The 17,297-nt window shown below is 56.4% G+C and overlaps 1 protein-coding gene across 1 annotated transcript; it reads right to left on the reverse strand.

The window, feature by feature from the left end:
• Nucleotides 1-8,992: 8,992 nt before the first annotated feature.
• On the reverse strand, nt 8,993-15,500 carry LOC121096357 (ribosome-binding protein 1-like). Its single transcript, XM_040612253.1, is given in 9 exon segments — nt 8,993-9,031; nt 10,114-10,264; nt 10,984-11,102; nt 11,437-11,589; nt 11,773-11,895; nt 12,120-12,268; nt 12,817-13,224; nt 13,606-13,613; nt 15,328-15,500. Coding segments are annotated over 9 exon segments (1,323 nt in total).
• Nucleotides 15,501-17,297: the final 1,797 nt, after the last annotated feature.

A 17,297-nucleotide genomic window follows, 5' to 3' on the forward strand; every position in this document is an offset into this window, starting at 1 on the left:
CGTGCCGTACTCTTCTGTGCCTGCAAGACACCAGAACAACAGTTAGTGGGGACAACAAAGAGGTGCAACGGCCTCTCTGGGAGCAGGGAGTCTCCTATGTCCATCTGTGTTTTCAAATGGTACCACACTCCAAGAAGTGCTCGGGATTCGCACACCCCTGGTGAGGGCAACCTGCCGACACCCCCCCACCCCCACCCCCACTCCCAGGTTTGTGCTCCTGCGCAGCACAGCCAGCGCATGGGGCTCCATCCGCACCGCAGGGACCGCCTGTGCTGGCTGCAGCAATGTCCAGAAGAACCAAAGAGGGGGAAGAAAAAAACAGGGGTGCATTCAGAGACAGTCATGAGAAAAGTGCCCGTGACATGTCCTATGGGACACCTTTGAAGGACCCTAGGCAATACCTGCAGCCCTGCGGCAGTAAGAGAGCCCATTTTAGAATGCCTGGTGCACTTTGGCCAAGACCTGGGCTCTCCCTGGGGCACCTGGCCTTTTCTCTGCACCCAGGCGCAGGTGGAAGTGCATCCAGGGTCTCAGCTTTGGAATAAAACACCCCCCCTGGAAGGGGAAAGCATGCACGGGAGAGCTTTCCCCAGCTTTGCAACAGCCTTGGCCGCCTCCCTTTGCCACCCGCGCCCTGCGGCACTGCTGGCCTCTGCCCAGCCTGGCAGGGAGGATGCGCGGTGACCGCATCCCACTGGGTCGCTGCTCCCAGCTGCCAGTGACGAGAACCAGCCCAGCAATGATGCTACAGACAGCACACAGAGAACCAAGATGCCACCACCTCCTTGAGATGCAAACACCAAGAAAAGGCCTAAGTTCAAGCCAAAGAAAGGCAGAGCATGGCCATTAACCGTCTCATCTCCCCGGCAGATGCCCGCAGGAAGAAACGAGACTTGCAAAGGGAGTGCTGGATGTGGCACTTCTCTTTCCACCTCTGCCATTAACTGGCGGGCAAACCGGGCACAGGGTCCTTTCCCACCCTCCTCTGCACGCTCAGGTTCTCCACCCATAACACACGGAGCAGCAACGGAGATCGTACTGCCTGGTCTGAGACCTGGCAGGCGCGGTGCAGCCCCACGCGGAGGAAGATGCTGCTGCCTGCACTCTTCTTAACCGCTAACCGAACCCCGTCCCGAGTCTGGAAGCCAGGCTCTTCCCCGCTGTCCCGCTCGTGCGTTTCCCCTGTGGGGGCATCACCTCCACGTGGCTCACAACCCCCCAGATGCTGCAGTCAGGCAGTTCATCTGCGCAGGGGCACTCCCCAGGAGGTGCCAGGCTGCGCTTTCTCGTGACCAACGCATCAAGCCCTCGGCTATCAGAAGTTCCCACCCCGCGCCTAACTGAAAACATTTTCAAATTTCCTCTTGAAGAGGCTGCAGGTTGAGGAGGGAGGGAGGGGCTGCAAAGGGAGGAGGCAAAATTAAGGCTATAACTAAGGAGATCAGCATCTTTTCAAAACCTCGGTGCTCACAGGGAGAGACCTCAGAGCCTTTCCCTTTCTAACAGCCGACAGCGGTGAACTCACTCCCAGCCGAATCCGCACCGGTGCAGCCAGGGGGACACAGTGCAAGGAAAATGTCACCTGCAGCCCCCAGGGGGGTTGTTGAGGGATGTTTCAACCAGCAGCCCAGCTCTCCCTGCCCGCCTCTCCAAGCACCCCAGCCGAAGCAGCAGAGAGCTGGCAGGCGGGCATGCTGCCAACGACAGCTGGAACCAGCCTCCCCGGCAGGGCCACCTTCCTACCCCAGGGCACCGCTCGAGATCCCAGCTGATACTACAGGCATCGCTACCCCAGGTCCGCCCAGGCCGTTTCGATTTCAACGGCCTCAGCCGGCTCCATCCCAGCACAGCTGGTGCCAGCTCCCTCCCTCCTGACAACGCAGCATCACTTTGGGATGGTCCCCATCGGGACAGAGGGATTATTCCTAACCTGCAGGGTGAAAAGGGCTGCCTTTCATCTTCCTGGCAGGAAATAGAAGCGAGGGTCCAGAGAACATGTACCCACGTCCTTCTGCTGGCTTTAGGGCCAGACCAATGCTCCCCGGAGCTGTTCCGGGGCGGAACTGAGCGCCCTGCATTCCTCACCTGGCAACCCCAATGTGCCGGTACCAACAGAGCTGCTGACCTCACAATGCCATCGCCAACAGAGCTGCTGACCTCACACTGCCACCACCAGTAGAACTCCTGACATCCTGCTGCCACCGCCAACAGAGCTGCTGACCTCACAATGCCACCGCCAACAGAGCTGCTGACCTCCTGCTGCCACCGCCAATAGAACTGCTGACCTCGCGCTGCCACCGCATCAGACTTAGATCAAAATTTGCCACTCCAGCTTAGGGCAAGGGCATCGCTGACTGATGGCAAACGCCCTCCAACCCCACCAGCTGCTCCCGCCACCTCCCAAAGCAGCTGGATGCTGGTTTGGGCTTTGGGTTTTGGTTGGGGTTTTTTGGGTTTCTTTTGAGATACTAGTGAGAGATGAGAACTTCGCAAGTGAAATGCCCTGTGATGGAGCTCAGATGAGCCCTGGCTAAAACTCACCCGGTCTGACTGAATTTTGGAGGCAGTAGAACTGTGCTCAGGACAAGAGCAGGTTTTGCCATGTCTGTGACACCATAGCTGTGCCATGCAGAGCAGCACATCTGCACCACACAGGCTGGAAACCGTTAGATTCCTTCCAGAGCTGCTGCTGTGGCAGAGGACGTTCAGCCCTGTGTCTCTTGAAAGACCCGATCTCAAACATACTGTGCAATGGTAGTAATTAACAATGCGCTTGATTTAGAGGTGTGGTTGTGATTACTCATTTGAAAAGGCACTGCGTCTCCACGTGGAGAAGCAAAGTTCTAGTCAGCCTGTCAGACACTGCTAACCAAGGAGTCAACACCTTGCTGCAGCATTCAGAAATGTCACGCTAAGCCGGCCTGGCTTGTAGCCAGAGAGCGCTGCCCCCACCTCGCTTCCTCCTGCTGCACTGGGCCACAATCTTGCAGCCTGCAAGGCAGACAGCATCGTTGTGCAGCAGTGCCAGCCTTCACAGGACAGCTGGCCGGTGGACTGGAACTACCCAGGGAGGCTGTGCTGCACATGCGGAAGTTAAAGAAAGAACTCCTGACAAAATGCAGCTTCTCTCCGCATCAGACAGGCTTGGGTTGGGCTCCCCGCCCTCCAAGAAAAGAATCCATTGTTGGTTCCTTGGAGCAGCAAGGCCTTTCTGGTCTCTACAGCCCAGATTCTCACTCTGATTCTTTCACCCACCTCTCCAGAGCCAGCGGGAGCAGAGTCAGCCATCGGAGCCTGCTTGCGTGTAGCCTCCTCACCCGCCGTATCCAGGGTAGCCCTAGAAAGGAGAGATCCGCTCCTGAGAGAGCCTGCGGTGACAAGGGGACGGTCTGGGCACGCATGTAGTGAAAACGTTTTCCCTGGTGTTTCTACATTGCTACTTGGCGTGTAGCCAGATGTCTCCTCTGACACCCGTCAGGGAAAACCATCCAAATGCCTAAGCTAAGGCAGGACTTACCTGCTTGGGTGACCCGATTGCCTCTTCTAATGTTACTACCAAGTGTGTTTGATCGATTACTAGCATGTTGGAATGCCGCATTATTGTGCGTTTTGCCTCTTTTTTTTTAGGCAGAAAGCATGAATGCCAAGCAAATGGGCCAGAGGACCTGACCGAGCTTGCATGGCTGAGAAGCCAGGAGGCTCCCTGGTCGTAGCTCTTGAAGCAAGTCCCGTGTAGATGTCACGGAGTGCCACAACTCTACAGGCATTCCATGTTTCAATAGATCAGTCATGTAAAGCAACCATTCCAGGCAAGGGTTTCACTAACTGTAGGGAAGCTGTCTGGTAGAGTAGGTTTTGGAGATGTAGCTCGTATGTACAAATGACCCTCAATAAATCACATCTAAGGATTTCTCTTGGTGTATTAATATTTGCATTGGTTGCCCAGCAGCCCAACACTGTCCCCGATGGATTAACACTAAAGGTCTCCCAAAATTGTTGGTCCAGTGCTGCAACGTGTCAGTGTATCACGGGATGAAAGGGCGGTGGGTGGGGGTGAGAACAATCTGGTTCCTGCTCTTAATTTTCTAAACTGTAAAAAGCAAAATTCAGTCAGTCTTTTGGAGGCTCCTGGTCAAATTGCCAAGCTCAGAACCCGTTTCCCCTGTAACCATTAAACACAAAATTGAAAACCTCTAGTGAAAGTTAGGCTAAAACGACCTGTTGGCACAAAAACTGGGTTAAATTCTTTGTGCTTGCAGTTGCAGAGCAGTACTTATAAAGGCTAATTCTGAAGTGAAATAGCGATAAAATAGACAGACTTTTCTGGAGAAATCGTCCTAATCCACTCTTGTAAACTGGCGGTGCAGGAAACAAGAGTTAAAGGTTCACTCGTTCTAGAGGGTCAGTGTTCTTGTTGTGAAGTGCCTTGAGTTCCCTTTCAGCCTGAGGGATTCTATAAAAACGGCTTTTTGTTGGCATAGTTGAATTTAGAACTACCTTCGTTTCTCTCATACGCACTTACTAGCGGGTCAGATGCTTCTGCGAGACAGAAGCGGCACTGTCCCCGCCGCTCCCCGGCACAGCAGCAGGCTGCGCTGGCTTAGCCGCAGGGCCAGGGAAATGGTGGTCCATGACCTCACGCAGCACGTGCCCTCTCTGGCCACGCTGCGCGGTTCAAACCTTGAATTCAGAGGCAGGCGGTGACGGACTGCTCTGACTTGGCGCCCGTGCGGGTCACCGCGCTGGGAGCACAAGGGTTTCCGATGCAAAGAGATCCACCGGAGCGAAGCTTTGTGACTTTTGAGAAAAGCAAAGCGGCCTGGTTTGTGCTGGGGCTTTTCGCCTGTGTTTCAGTCAGCTCTGAGCTCACCCAAAAGCGGCTCGTCGTCGTCCTCATCAAGGGCTCGTCCTTGCCGAGGTGTCTGCAGGACTGGTCTCTGTCCAAAGTGCAGGTTGAGAAGGAAATGTGGTGACACAGCGGGACTGCTGCTGCCTGACAAACCACGGGAACTCCCAGCCCCAGATCCACCTGATGACGCGCCTCCAGACTGCAGGCATCTTCCAAGAGACAGCCAGCCCAGGTGACGCCGTGGGGGCCTTCTGCCTGGGATTTCCTCCCTCGGTTAGGAAAGGGAGCGGGAGAAACCCTGCAAAGGGGGAAGGATGTCAGACCTGGAAGGTAGGAGTGCAGTTTGCACAACGGGAAAGCCCTCGCTCGCATCAGGGACTCGCCTCCAAAGTGCCTTAGTCCCAGGGATCTTTTGAGGGATGAGAAGCCTGAGGTGGCACTTCAGGCCTTGGCTAGGTGCGCTCCCGCAGCTTAATCTGAGCTAAGGGGCTTTGGGGCCCTCGCAGGAAGGGCCCAGGTGTTGTACTGGCCTCTGGAATACTCCTGCGTGCCACGGCTGGCAGTAGCTGGCAACCTTCAGAGCTATAATGCTTCAGGCTTGTCCGCGCCATGGAGTCAGTGGGCCCAATTTTATTATCTCCCAAGGCTGTTTATCCTGCTGCCGCTGGAGACTCTGTGGCAAGCAAAGATGTTTCTTCCTGTGGCTGTTCAAATCCTTTCCGTTCAGGTTTCTCCCAGGTCACCCAGACCTTTTGAAAAGGCAAGGCGTGCAGGGAGAGAGAACATGAGGAACGCTTCCTGTAGCCTGGCCACTTGCTGAGGAGGAAACGGCTTCTTCCCGGCAGGACTACATGAAGAAGAAAAAGGCGAAGGGGTTCAGGTGACGGACCCAGCTCAGAGCCACGCCAGCTCAGCAGGACTGCAGCCCAGGTAGGGCAGCTTGGCTGCAGCAAGAGCACAGCGGGTAGAAACCCTTTCAAGTCCACGTGCGGGCAAGGGTTTCCCAACAGCCATTTTTGTCCGTGACCCTGGGGACAGGATTGGGATGGGAGATGGAGACTGGTAATTGAGGCCTGAGCGTGAGCAGCAGGTGCTGCAAACACAATTTAGCGGCTCCAGCAAAGGTGACCTTGGGTGTCTAAGCTGTGGCTTGATAAGCCCGTCACATAGCCAGGCTGAAAGGTAACTCCCGCCGTGGCCGGAATCGGGCAGAAGGATCCAGCATTCCCATCCAAAATCCCCCCAGCTGGGCAGTTGCTTCATCTTTACCAATTAGGTGCCTGCCTGCGGATCCCAGCAGCCCATCTGCCTGCGGATCCCAGCAGCCCATCTGCCTGCCCTGAGTCACAGGCTGACAGGTGCCCGGCCGACAGCGCGAGTGCCCCCAGCAAAGCAGGCATGTTGCAAAACGCCACGGGCTCCCAGGAGAGCAGGGACTGGCCAGTGCTCAGCCCTGTGCTGGTGGGCAAGGCTTGGCTTTCCCTACCCCCTCAGGGTGGACTTCCCCTTCCACCAAGGTGCCGGGGGAAGAAAAAAATCCCAGCAGGACCACTTCAGGTGTGGAAAATTAAGCTGAACCTCTTTCCCCAAAGAGATGTGAGGTTTTTCAGCTTTGCTTAGCAAGAATCTGCCCATCTTTCCTCCTAAAAGAGCCAGCTCGGCGACGTGTCCTGGAAGGGCAACAATGTCCCCCCATGCTGGGGACACCAAATCTGCTCTCACACAGTTTCTGGTGCATCATCAGAGCCCTTAGTGTGCTTGGGACACCGGCTGCCCTCCTTGCATTGGCTGGTTTGGGGGCTTTGTTACTGCTTCTGTGTTAACGCCTGGGTATCATCTGCCCTGTTTTGCACAAGAGCTCACAATCAAGGGAATCGCTGCTGCAAAAGCAAAAAAGAAAAAGCTGAAAAGCGGAAAGATCGCATCACTTTGCTGCACCTGCTGCTGGGGGGCTCTCGCTACCGGGGGCTCTCCGAGGGTGATGGCCACCCCGCTACGCTCGACAGCTTGCTCCAGCCCAGTTTGCAATCCTGGTAAAATCCAGGCGTTCCCTCACTTTTTGAGGATCTCAAAGGCAAAAGGTATCAGGCCAGGCATGCTGCAGACATGACAGTGTTGTCACTGGCCGTCCTTGGTTCATGAGGTCCTTCCCATGCGCCGCAAAGTCCAGAAAGAGAAACTGAAGCCTAATGGTGGCTGCGGGGAAAAGCTCTGCTCACCGGGTTTGTCCCTCCGGCGCGGGGAGATGGACCTGCCAGAGCCCGGGGTACTTGTCGGGTATGCAGCCTATGCACGTACAACAGGGCTGGGGGGTGCAGCGGCAGCAGGGCTTGTAGTGAGTGCGTGGGGTCTCAGCTGCCGCGCAAGGGGCTGGGGCCACCACCTCCCGGGGACACACAGCCCTCTGGCCAGGTGTGGCGCTCCATCACCTCCCATCCTGAGAGGCACTGCAGGCAGTGATGGAGGGGTGTCACCGAGCCACCCACCGGATCTGGGGAGGCGGGGGTGGTCCTTCTCGCGGCTCAGCGTGACCCCCCCAAAGGTGCTCAGCCCATTTCTGCAATGAGCATTGACGAGCTCAGCACTGATGGGTGCCCCGGCTTCTGGGGGCGGCAGCCCTTGCTCAGTCAGCGAAGCCCCAGCTAGCTCGGTGCCTCTGGACAAGGGTGGGAGGCAGGTCTGGGGGGCAGTGGGGGGCTGCGTGGGGGGCTCTCGGCTTGCCATTCCCTCAGCCTGAATTCAGCAGGACCCCATCTTCTTGCCTGATCAAAGACCCCACAGCCCAAGTGTGACTTGCACATCCCTTCTCCATCATGACCCAGAAAGCTGCAGTGCTGGGGGGACAGGACACGTGTCTACCCAGTCCTGCCTGCGTGGAGTCTCTGCTGTGTCTGATATAGAGGCTGAGCACACGCTGACTTCTCTGGGAGCAAAACGGAGGCGCGTCTGGCCTTCATCCCCCTTCCTGGCCTTGGTTCTTCACACACCCAGGAGGTACCAAGTCCTTTGGGGGCCTTTTCCCCCCACCAGCTCCTCAGATGCCGCTGATGTCAGCGCTGGGCTCAGCAGCTTTATTGTGAGGAGACAGGCACCGAGCTGCGACGTGGTCTCTGCCATTCCCTAAGAAACCAACTTCAAATAAAAAAAAAGGAAAAAATTAAAAAAAAAAAAAAAAAAAAAAAAAGCCAAAAAAAGGGGAGAGAGAAGGCTGGAGAGCCCGGCAGTGCCTGAGGACCACCACCACGCAGCACCCGCAGGGTCAGAATTACAGGGGTGCGCTGCGGCTTAAGCGAGCAGGAGCAGCCTGCGCCGGGCTGGCGTGGCTGTGCTGCTGTGCCCTGTCCCCACGCTCACGCTGCTCTGCCCTGTCCCCACGCTCAGCCTGACCCCATGGCAGGGGACCTCGGGGTGCACCGCCAGCGTGAAAACACACGTGGCTGGAAGGGAAGGGTTCTCTCCTTTGCGTGTCTTGGAGGAAAAAACAGAAGGTATGGCTGTTTGCAGCACAGCGAGCAAGGCGGGGAATAAAGGATCTGCTCCCGGCCACAGCAGGGGCCTTCTTCAGTGACCCCAACCACCTGGCTGGCTTGCAAACTTAATAAAAATTAACAAATAATAACCGGGAAAATGAAGCAAGGATAAGCTCTTTTCACTACGTCATTGTAATTGCACCGACATCCAGAAATACACAAAAGCCACCCATCAAAGAGAGGCTTCCTTCCCGGTGGCTCGCACTTTCACACTTCTTTCACTCCAACAAACAACAACAAAAAAGAAAAATATAGAAAAAATAAAAAGAAATAATTGCAGCAGTTGATGTACAAGCACAGTCTTCCCTTTTCACACATGCGTGGGTTCTGCCTGCCCCGACGTGGCCGGAGCGTCTCCCTGGGGAACAAACTGTTGGTTGTACAAAACACTATGAAGATTTTCTTACAAACATATGCCTGCAGTGTTTACTGGTTGGGGTTTTCTGCAATTTTATTTTCCAATAAAAAGTATATAATATGTAATAATAAAAATGTTACTAAACCTAGTTTCAAACCTAGGGTTTAGGTCACTAATGGCTTGTAACTTTTACCTACAGTAAAGTCAGTATATGTTTTTATTTTTAGGAGCGGTAAGGTCTAGCTCATAGACTGGTCAGGCTGAAGTCCCTTTCTTCAAACCTTCCTCTTCCCCCTAGAGAAGGAAAACAGAGGTGGGTTACTCAGCTGGGTCTCAACCTTACCCTCGTGGCAGCTCAAGCATCAAAGCATTTCACAGGTGGGCCAGGTCCTGCCTTTTGAGCAGGGAGAACCATGACCACCATCTCCTATGCTCCCCGAGCTTCCCAAAAGCCACCCAGATGGTTTCTGGCAGCGAGTGCCACCTTGTCTCTGGTTTTCAACCACTGCCTGACACGCGCTTCCCCCTGCCTCCACCAGCACCAAGGGGAGGGATGGCTGTGGCCACCACAAGGACCATTTCCTGAAGCTGTTCTTTCACTTCTTTATTGTTTCTCCCCCTCTGGCCAGTTGGTCCTGGGTAACCTTCAGTAGCTCCTGGAGTTTGGTTGTTTCCTGGTCCAGGTCCCTTGTTATATTTTTTACCAGTTTTTCCTACATAGGAGTCAAAAGAAGGCATCTGCCTGAGCCTCCCTTGGCCCTCTGGTGACCTTCCCCCCTCCAGAACATCTCGGGTCACCTCAGGTCTGCACTGAGCCGCCTCGGTGGCCACAAGCCAGCGATGCGCCACTGCTCCAGGGGCGTGCTCAGAGGCCCTGCCTGGGAGGTGTCCTTTAAACACCCCTAAAACCCCCAAATCCAGGCACCCCCCGGTGACAACAAACAGGCCACAAGCTCTACCTCGTGCACCAAGGGCTTCAGAGTTGAGAGGGAGCACCCACGTCCTCGTGAGCACCCGCTGGCAGGGGCCACTGGGCTTCCTCTCTCACCTGAGGCCACCACCCATCAGGGTGCAGCATCTAGGCTTCCCCCCACCCTCACAGCCGGCTGGTGAGCTTCACGGGTGAGCGAGAACGGCTCCCACCAGGGCAGCGTGCACCCTGGGCTTTGCCGGGGATGCGCAATAGAGCTCGTTGCATGTGACAAACTGACAGGGGGCAGCAGGCAATGAAGAGGTCCGCCAGGCAGCTCGCTTTCCAAATGTGGACGCTCGTCTCCCCCCCGAGCTCTCCCCATGGCCAGCCCCACGGATCCCACACAATTCAGCCACCCGCCCCATCTCTCTGAGGGGAGCAGGTTTGCAGGCGCTTGCCTGACCTGCAGCTGCTCGATCTCCGCCAATGCTGCCTCTTTGAGCTACCTGATCTTCCTCTGCTGTTCCTTTCGCTGCAGAACCTCTAACATCTCAGACAGCTCATTCATCAGCTTGGCGTACTCCTCCCGCAACCTGGCCAGCTCAGGGTTATACCTGCACCAAGAGAAGCAGCGTTATTCCAGCCCCCAGGCCAGTCAAGCATCCCTGGCGTTACCCAGGGGGAACACATCCTCCTGTGGGCCTGGTCACAGGGCTTGAAACATCTCAGCGGTGGCGTTCGCCTGTTTCTGGGACACGCCTGGTCCTTCAGGGATGGGGTGCAGAGAGCTGGCACATCACTTTTCAAAAGCTGCGTTTCCATCACAGGAGACATTCCTTTCTCATGAAGGAGAAGTCGCAAGGATCTGTGTTCCCAGACACAGGAGAAAGCACTCTAAGCAGCTGGAGTCTGCTCTGTAATTAGTTGGGCGCTGTTAATCACCAGCCATTTCAGACCTTCTATAGAAAGGAGCGTGAAATTCTTCTCCCTAGCTCCTGTTTGTTCTGTATGCACCAGGCAGGTCCCCGAAGTGGGGAGCAATGCTGCAGCGCCTTCTGGTCCCCTCTGCCCCCCTCCGCTGGCATCAGCACAGGTGACCTCAAAGCAGAGAGGGTTTCCCCTGCCCTTCCACTCGGGAAAAACATCCTCGTTTCCCCTGCCAGGCCCCCAAAAGCCATTTGGCAATCTCTTCCTCACTCCCTCCTCTACCTCCAGCTAGCTGGGGTGCCTGTAGAAGCACCCTCCAGAAAGCGGGTGGCCAAGCCTGATGGACAGCCACCCCCAGGGCTTGCCAGAGGGCGGCCCCAGGCTCTGCCCCCCGCCCCAGTCTTACGTGCTCTCCAGCCAGCTGCTGGTCTGGTAGAGGGCATCCCTCAGGATGGAGTTCTCCTGCTGCAGGCGAACCAGATGCACGTTGGGTCTGTTCTCCAGCTGCTCCTGCAGGGTCCGGATCTAGGGAGAGCCCAACAGGGGTTAATGCCGCCACCGCCGGTCCCTCTGCTCTCTCCTGAGAAGCCCACCCCATGAGCAAGAGGGACTGGCAAGGAAGCCACAGCGAGGTGTCTGCTGATGCTGAGAGCCCCGGGGCTGCCGCATCCCATGAGGATGCTCCCACATCCCTCTTCTAGCTTGAGCACCACGGGTCAGGAGCACTGCGGGGCTCTCGCCCCTCCCTGAGGCTCTGGTCCCCTTGTCCACCTCGGTCTTCTCCAAAAGACCAGCACTTGCCACCGAAGGCCAGCCGGCAGCCAGCGGAGGAAGCTGCAGAGCACCGCGTGGGGCTCACCTTGTCCTGGAGCTGCTGCGTTTTCTCAACATGGTCCTTGTAGCTGGCCTGCATGCGTGCCAGCCTCAGCTCCAATTCCTGCTCGCAGGCCAGCAGCTGCCCCTTCAGCTTGCCCTCCACAGCTGTCACCTTAGCCCGCTCGGCCACCAGCTCCTTTGAGGAGAGAAGCCACCCAGTCAGTCCTGAGCGTAGGAATTTCCCTGCTTTAAGGGGACTCGAAACAAGTGGCCTCCTAGCTCAGAAGGCTTTAAAAAGTGTAACTCCTTCGGAGGTGCCCCCATGCCGTGACGGGCAGAGCCCGTGCCAGGGGTGCCGGGAGGGCTGCGCGGCACTTACCTTGCTCAGCTCCTGCCTCTTGTTTCTGGAAGTGGCTGCAACCTCCTGCTCAGTGGCGAGCTGCTTCTCCTTCTCCTCCAGCCGGCGTTCCAGGACAGCGACCAGGTAACGCGTCTGCATGGCCTGCCGGCACAGGGTGGCACATCAGCGGGGACCGCCACCGACCGATCCAACCCCTCCCCCCCACACGCACAGGATCATGCCCTCTGCTCCAGGGAAAATTCAGCTCCCATCTCTAAGGCTGACCCTCGGGGGACAGCCTGCCCGAAAACGGGCTGCCTTCACCCCTGCGCACCCCCCGAGGCTCGGCCCAGCCCTGGCGGCCACGGCGGTGCTGCCAGCCCTACCGTGTGCCAGGTGTCCTGGACGATGCCCGCTTTCTCCCTCAGGATCTCGATGAGCCGCTGGGCCTCCCCCTCGCTGGACACCGTGCTGCTGACTGTGGACACAAGCGTCTTGTAGGGCAGGTAGAGGAGCCCATCCGAGTCCGCAGGTGCTGGGGAGGAGAGAGGAGGGGTTGGGAGCGCTCGAGCCAACGGCAGGGCTGAGTAGCATCACCTCAGTTGACTTCAACCCCATAACTGCCATTTCACGCCAGCAACCGCCCAGATGTCCACAGCCAAGTTTGATACCTCTCTAACTGAAAGCAATGTGACGAGCGCTGGGGACGGCGCTCACCACAGACAAGCGTTCCCTGAGCCAGCTGCCACCTCTGCCTGGCTCTGCTACTGCTCCTGCCGCCCTGCCACCGCCCTCCATCACACTGAGCGTTTCCAGCCAGAGCTGGGCACGCTTTGCTAATGCCAGGGAGCAGAGACATGGTGGGCATCAGAAGCTGGACTCCATCGTGACACAGCCTCGCTGGGGGACGTCGCTCCACGCAGCGGTGCCGGTGACGCAGAGCAGCAAGGTCGTCTCCTGCCTTTCACTAGGCAGGTTCGTTCCAGCTCTTTCTTTGCTAAGGGAACGAGATGACTCCAGCCCTTCTCCGATCCCTCTGCCGGCTTACTCGACGGGGATATACACAGAGGAACTTGGCCTTACCTGGCTCGCGTTTCTTCTCGGACGCACCTGCCTTCATGACAGGTCCATTAGGCTTCTGCTCCTCGTGGGTTGGAAGAACATTTGGTATCTTGATGGTGACGGAGCTGACAGTTGGAGCACTTTGGTGCTGCTCTGGGATCTTTCCATTTGGTTTCTCTTCCGTTTTCTTTCCCTTTCCTTTTTTCCCAACAGCTTTCTTTTTCTTCTTTGCCTCTTTTTTCTGCTGCTCGGTCTTCTTAATGTATTTGCCTTGCTTGGCCAAGGCTTCCTCAGAAGGAAGGAGGACCTTCTCCATGAAGGAGAACAGCAGGAAGATCCCTATGGCCAATACCACCATCAGACCTCCACAGGCCATAACATCCGGTGTCTGAGGGTCGTAGACATCCATTGTGCCGTACTCTTCTGTGCCTGCAAGACACCAGAACAACAGTTAGTGGGGACAACAAAGAGGTGCAACGGCCTCTCTGGGAGCAGGGAGTCTCCTATGTCCATCTGTGTTTTCAAATGGTACCACACTCCAAGAAGTGCTCGGGATTCGCACACCCCTGGTGAGGGCAACCTGCCGACACCCCCCCACCCCCACCCCCACTCCCAGGTTTGTGCTCCTGCGCAGCACAGCCAGCGCATGGGGCTCCATCCGCACCGCAGGGACCGCCTGTGCTGGCTGCAGCAATGTCCAGAAGAACCAAAGAGGGGGAAGAAAAAAACAGGGGTGCATTCAGAGACAGTCATGAGAAAAGTGCCCGTGACATGTCCTATGGGACACCTTTGAAGGACCCTAGGCAATACCTGCAGCCCTGCGGCAGTAAGAGAGCCCATTTTAGAATGCCTGGTGCACTTTGGCCAAGACCTGGGCTCTCCCTGAGGCACCTGGCCTTTTCTCTGCACCCAGGCGCAGGTGGAAGTGCATCCAGGGTCTCAGCTTTGGAATAAAACACCCCCCTGGAAGGGGAAAGCATGCACGGGAGAGCTTTCCCCAGCTTTGCAACAGCCTTGGCCGCCTCCCTTTGCCACCCGCGCCCTGCGGCACTGCTGGCCTCTGCCCAGCCTGGCAGGGAGGATGCGCGGTGACCGCATCCCACTGGGTCGCTGCTCCCAGCTGCCAGTGACGAGAACCAGCCCAGCAATGATGCTACAGACAGCACACAGAGAACCAAGATGCCACCACCTCCTTGAGATGCAAACACCAAGAAAAGGCCTAAGTTCAAGCCAAAGAAAGGCAGAGCATGGCCATTAACCGTCTCATCTCCCCGGCAGATGCCCGCAGGAAGAAACGAGACTTGCAAAGGGAGTGCTGGATGTGGCACTTCTCTTTCCACCTCTGCCATTAACTGGTGGGCAAACCGGGCACAGGGTCCTTCCCACCTTCCTCTGCACGCTCAGGTTCTCCACCCATAACACACGGAGCAGCAACGGAGATCGTACTGCCTGGTCTGAGACCTGGCAGGCGCGGTGCAGCCCCATGCAGAGGAAGATGCTGCTGCCTGCACTCTTCTTAACCGCTAACCGAACCCCGTCCCGAGTCTGGAAGCCAGGCTCTTCCCCGCTGTCCCGCTCGCGCGTGTCCCCCGTGGGGGCATCACCTCCACGTGGCTCACAACCCCCCAGATGCTGCAGTCAGGCAGTTCATCTGCGCAGGGGCACTCCCCAGGAGGTGCCAGGCTGCGCTTTCTCGTGACCAACGCATCAAGCCCTCGGCTATCAGAAGTTCCCACCCCGCGCCTAACTGAAAACATTTTCAAATTTCCTCTTGAAGAGGCTGCAGGTTGAGGAGGGAGGGAGGGGCTGCAAAGGGAGGAGGCAAAATTAAGGCTATAACTAAGGAGATCAGCATCTTTTCAAAACCTCGGTGCTCGCAGGGAGAGACCTCAGAGCCTTTCCCTTTCTAACAGCCGACAGCGGTGAACTCACTCCCAGCCGAATCCGCACCGGTGCAGCCAGGGGGACACAGTGCAAGGGAAATGTCACCTGCAGCCCCCAGGGGGGTTGTTGAGGGATGTTTCAACCAGCAGCCCAGCTCTCCCTGCCCGCCTCTCCAAGCACCCCAGCCGAAGCAGCAGAGAGCTGGCAGGCGGGCATGCTGCCAACGACAGCTGGAACCAGCCTCCCCGGCAGGGCCACCTTCCTACCCCAGGGCACCGCTCGAGATCCCAGCTGATACTACAGGCATCGCTACCCCAGGTCCGCCCAGGCCGTTTCGATTTCAACGGCCTCAGCCGGCTCCATCCCAGCACAGCTGGTGCCAGCTCCCTCCCTCCTGACAACGCAGCATCACTTTGGGATGGTCCCCATCGGGACAGAGGGATTATTCCTAACCTGCAGGGTGAAAAGGGCTGCCTTTCATCTTCCTGGCAGGAAATAGAAGCGAGGGTCCAGAGAACATGTACCCACGTCCTTCTGCTGGCTTTAGGGCCAGACCAATGCTCCCCGGAGCTGTTCCGGGGCAGAACTGAGCGCCCTGCATTCCTCACCTGGCAACCCCAATGTGCTGGTACCAACAGAGCTGCTGACCTCACAATGCCATCGCCAACAGAGCTGCTGACCTCACACTGCCACCACCAGTAGAACTCCTGACCTCTTGCTGCCACCGCCAACAGAGCCGCTGACCTCACAATGCCACCGCCAACAGAGCTGCTGACCTCCTGCTGCCACCGCCAATAGAACTGCTGACCTCGTGCTGCCATCGCATCAGACTTAGATCAAAATTTGCCACTCCAGCTTAGGGCAAGGGCATCGCTGACTGATGGCAAACGCCCTCCAACCCCACCAGCTGCTCCCGCCACCTCCCAAAGCAGCTGGATGCTGGTTTGGGCTTTGGGTTTTGGTTGGGGTTTTTTGGGTTTCTTTTGAGATACTAGTGAGAGATGAGAACTTCGCAAGTGAAATGCCCTGTGATGGAGCTCAGATGAGCCCTGGCTAAAACTCACCCGGTCTGACTGAATTTTGGAGGCAGTAGAACTGTGCTCAGGACAAGAGCAGGTTTTGCCATGTCTGTGACACCATAGCTGTGCCATGCAGAGCAGCACATCTGCACCACACAGGCTGGAAACCGTTAGATTCCTTCCAGAGCTGCTGCTGTGGCAGAGGACGTTCAGCCCTGTGTCTCTTGAAAGACCCGATCTCAAACATACTGTGCAATGGTAGTAATTAACAATGCGCTTGATTTAGAGGTGTGGTTGTGATTACTCATTTGAAAAGGCACTGCGTCTCCACGTGGAGAAGCAAAGTTCTAGTCAGCCTGTCAGACACCGCTAACCAAGGAGTCAACACCTTGCTGCAGCATTCAGAAATGTCACGCTAAGCCGGCCTGGCTTGTAGCCAGAGAGCGCTGCCCCCACCTCGCTTCCTCCTGCTGCACTGGGCCACAATCTTGCAGCCTGCAAGGCAGACAGCATCGTTGTGCAGCAGTGCCAGCCTTCACAGGACAGCTGGCCGGTGGACTGGAACTACCCAGGGAGGCTGTGCTGCACATGCGGAAGTTAAAGAAAGAACTCCTGACAAAATGCAGCTTCTCTCCGCATCAGACAGGCTTGGGTTGGGCTCCCCGCCCTCCAAGAAAAGAATCCATTGGTGGTTCCTTGGAGCAGCAAGGCCTTTCTGGTCTCTACAGCCCAGATTCTCACTCTGATTCTTTCACCCACCTCTCCAGAGCCAGCGGGAGCAGAGTCAGCCATCGGAGCCTGCTTGCGTGTAGCCTCCTCACCCGCCGTATCCAGGGTAGCCCTAGAAAGGAGAGATTCGCTCCTGAGAGAGCCTGCGGTGACAAGGGGACGGTCTGGGCACGCATGTAGTGAAAACGTTCTCCCTGGTGTTTCTACATTGCTACTTGGCGTGTAGCCAGATGTCTCCTCTGACACCCGTCAGGGAAAACCATCCAAATGCCTAAGCTAAGGCAGGACTTACCTGCTTGGGTGACCCGATTGCCTCTTCTAATGTTACTACCAAGTGTGTTTGATCGATTACTAGCATGTTGGAATGCCGCATTATTGTGCGTTTTGCCTCTTTTTTTTTAGGCAGAAAGCATGAATGCCAAGCAAATGGGCCAGAGGACCTGACCGAGCTTGCATGGCTGAGAAGCCAGGAGGCTCCCTGGTCGTAGCTCTTGAAGCAAGTCCCGTGTAGATGTCACGGAGTGCCACAACTCTACAGGCATTCCATGTTTCAATAGATCAGCCATGTAAAGCAACCATTCCAGGCAAGGGTTTCACTAACTGTAGGGAAGCTGTCTGGTAGAGTAGGTTTTGGAGATGTAGCTCGTATGTACAAATGACCCTCAATAAATCACATCTAAGGATTTCTCTTGGTGTATTAATATTTGCATTGGTTGCCCGGCAGCCCAACACTGTCCCCAATGGATTAACACTAAAGGTCTCCCAAAATTGTTGGTCCAGTGCTGCAACGTGTCAGTGTATCACGGGATGAAAGGGCGGTGGGTGGGGTGAGAACAATCTGGTTCCTGCTCTTAATTTTCTAAACTGTAA

Source organism: Falco naumanni, chromosome 12 (genome assembly GCF_017639655.2).
Source record: "Falco naumanni isolate bFalNau1 chromosome 12, bFalNau1.pat, whole genome shotgun sequence".
Lineage (NCBI taxonomy): Eukaryota > Metazoa > Chordata > Aves > Falconiformes > Falconidae > Falco > Falco naumanni.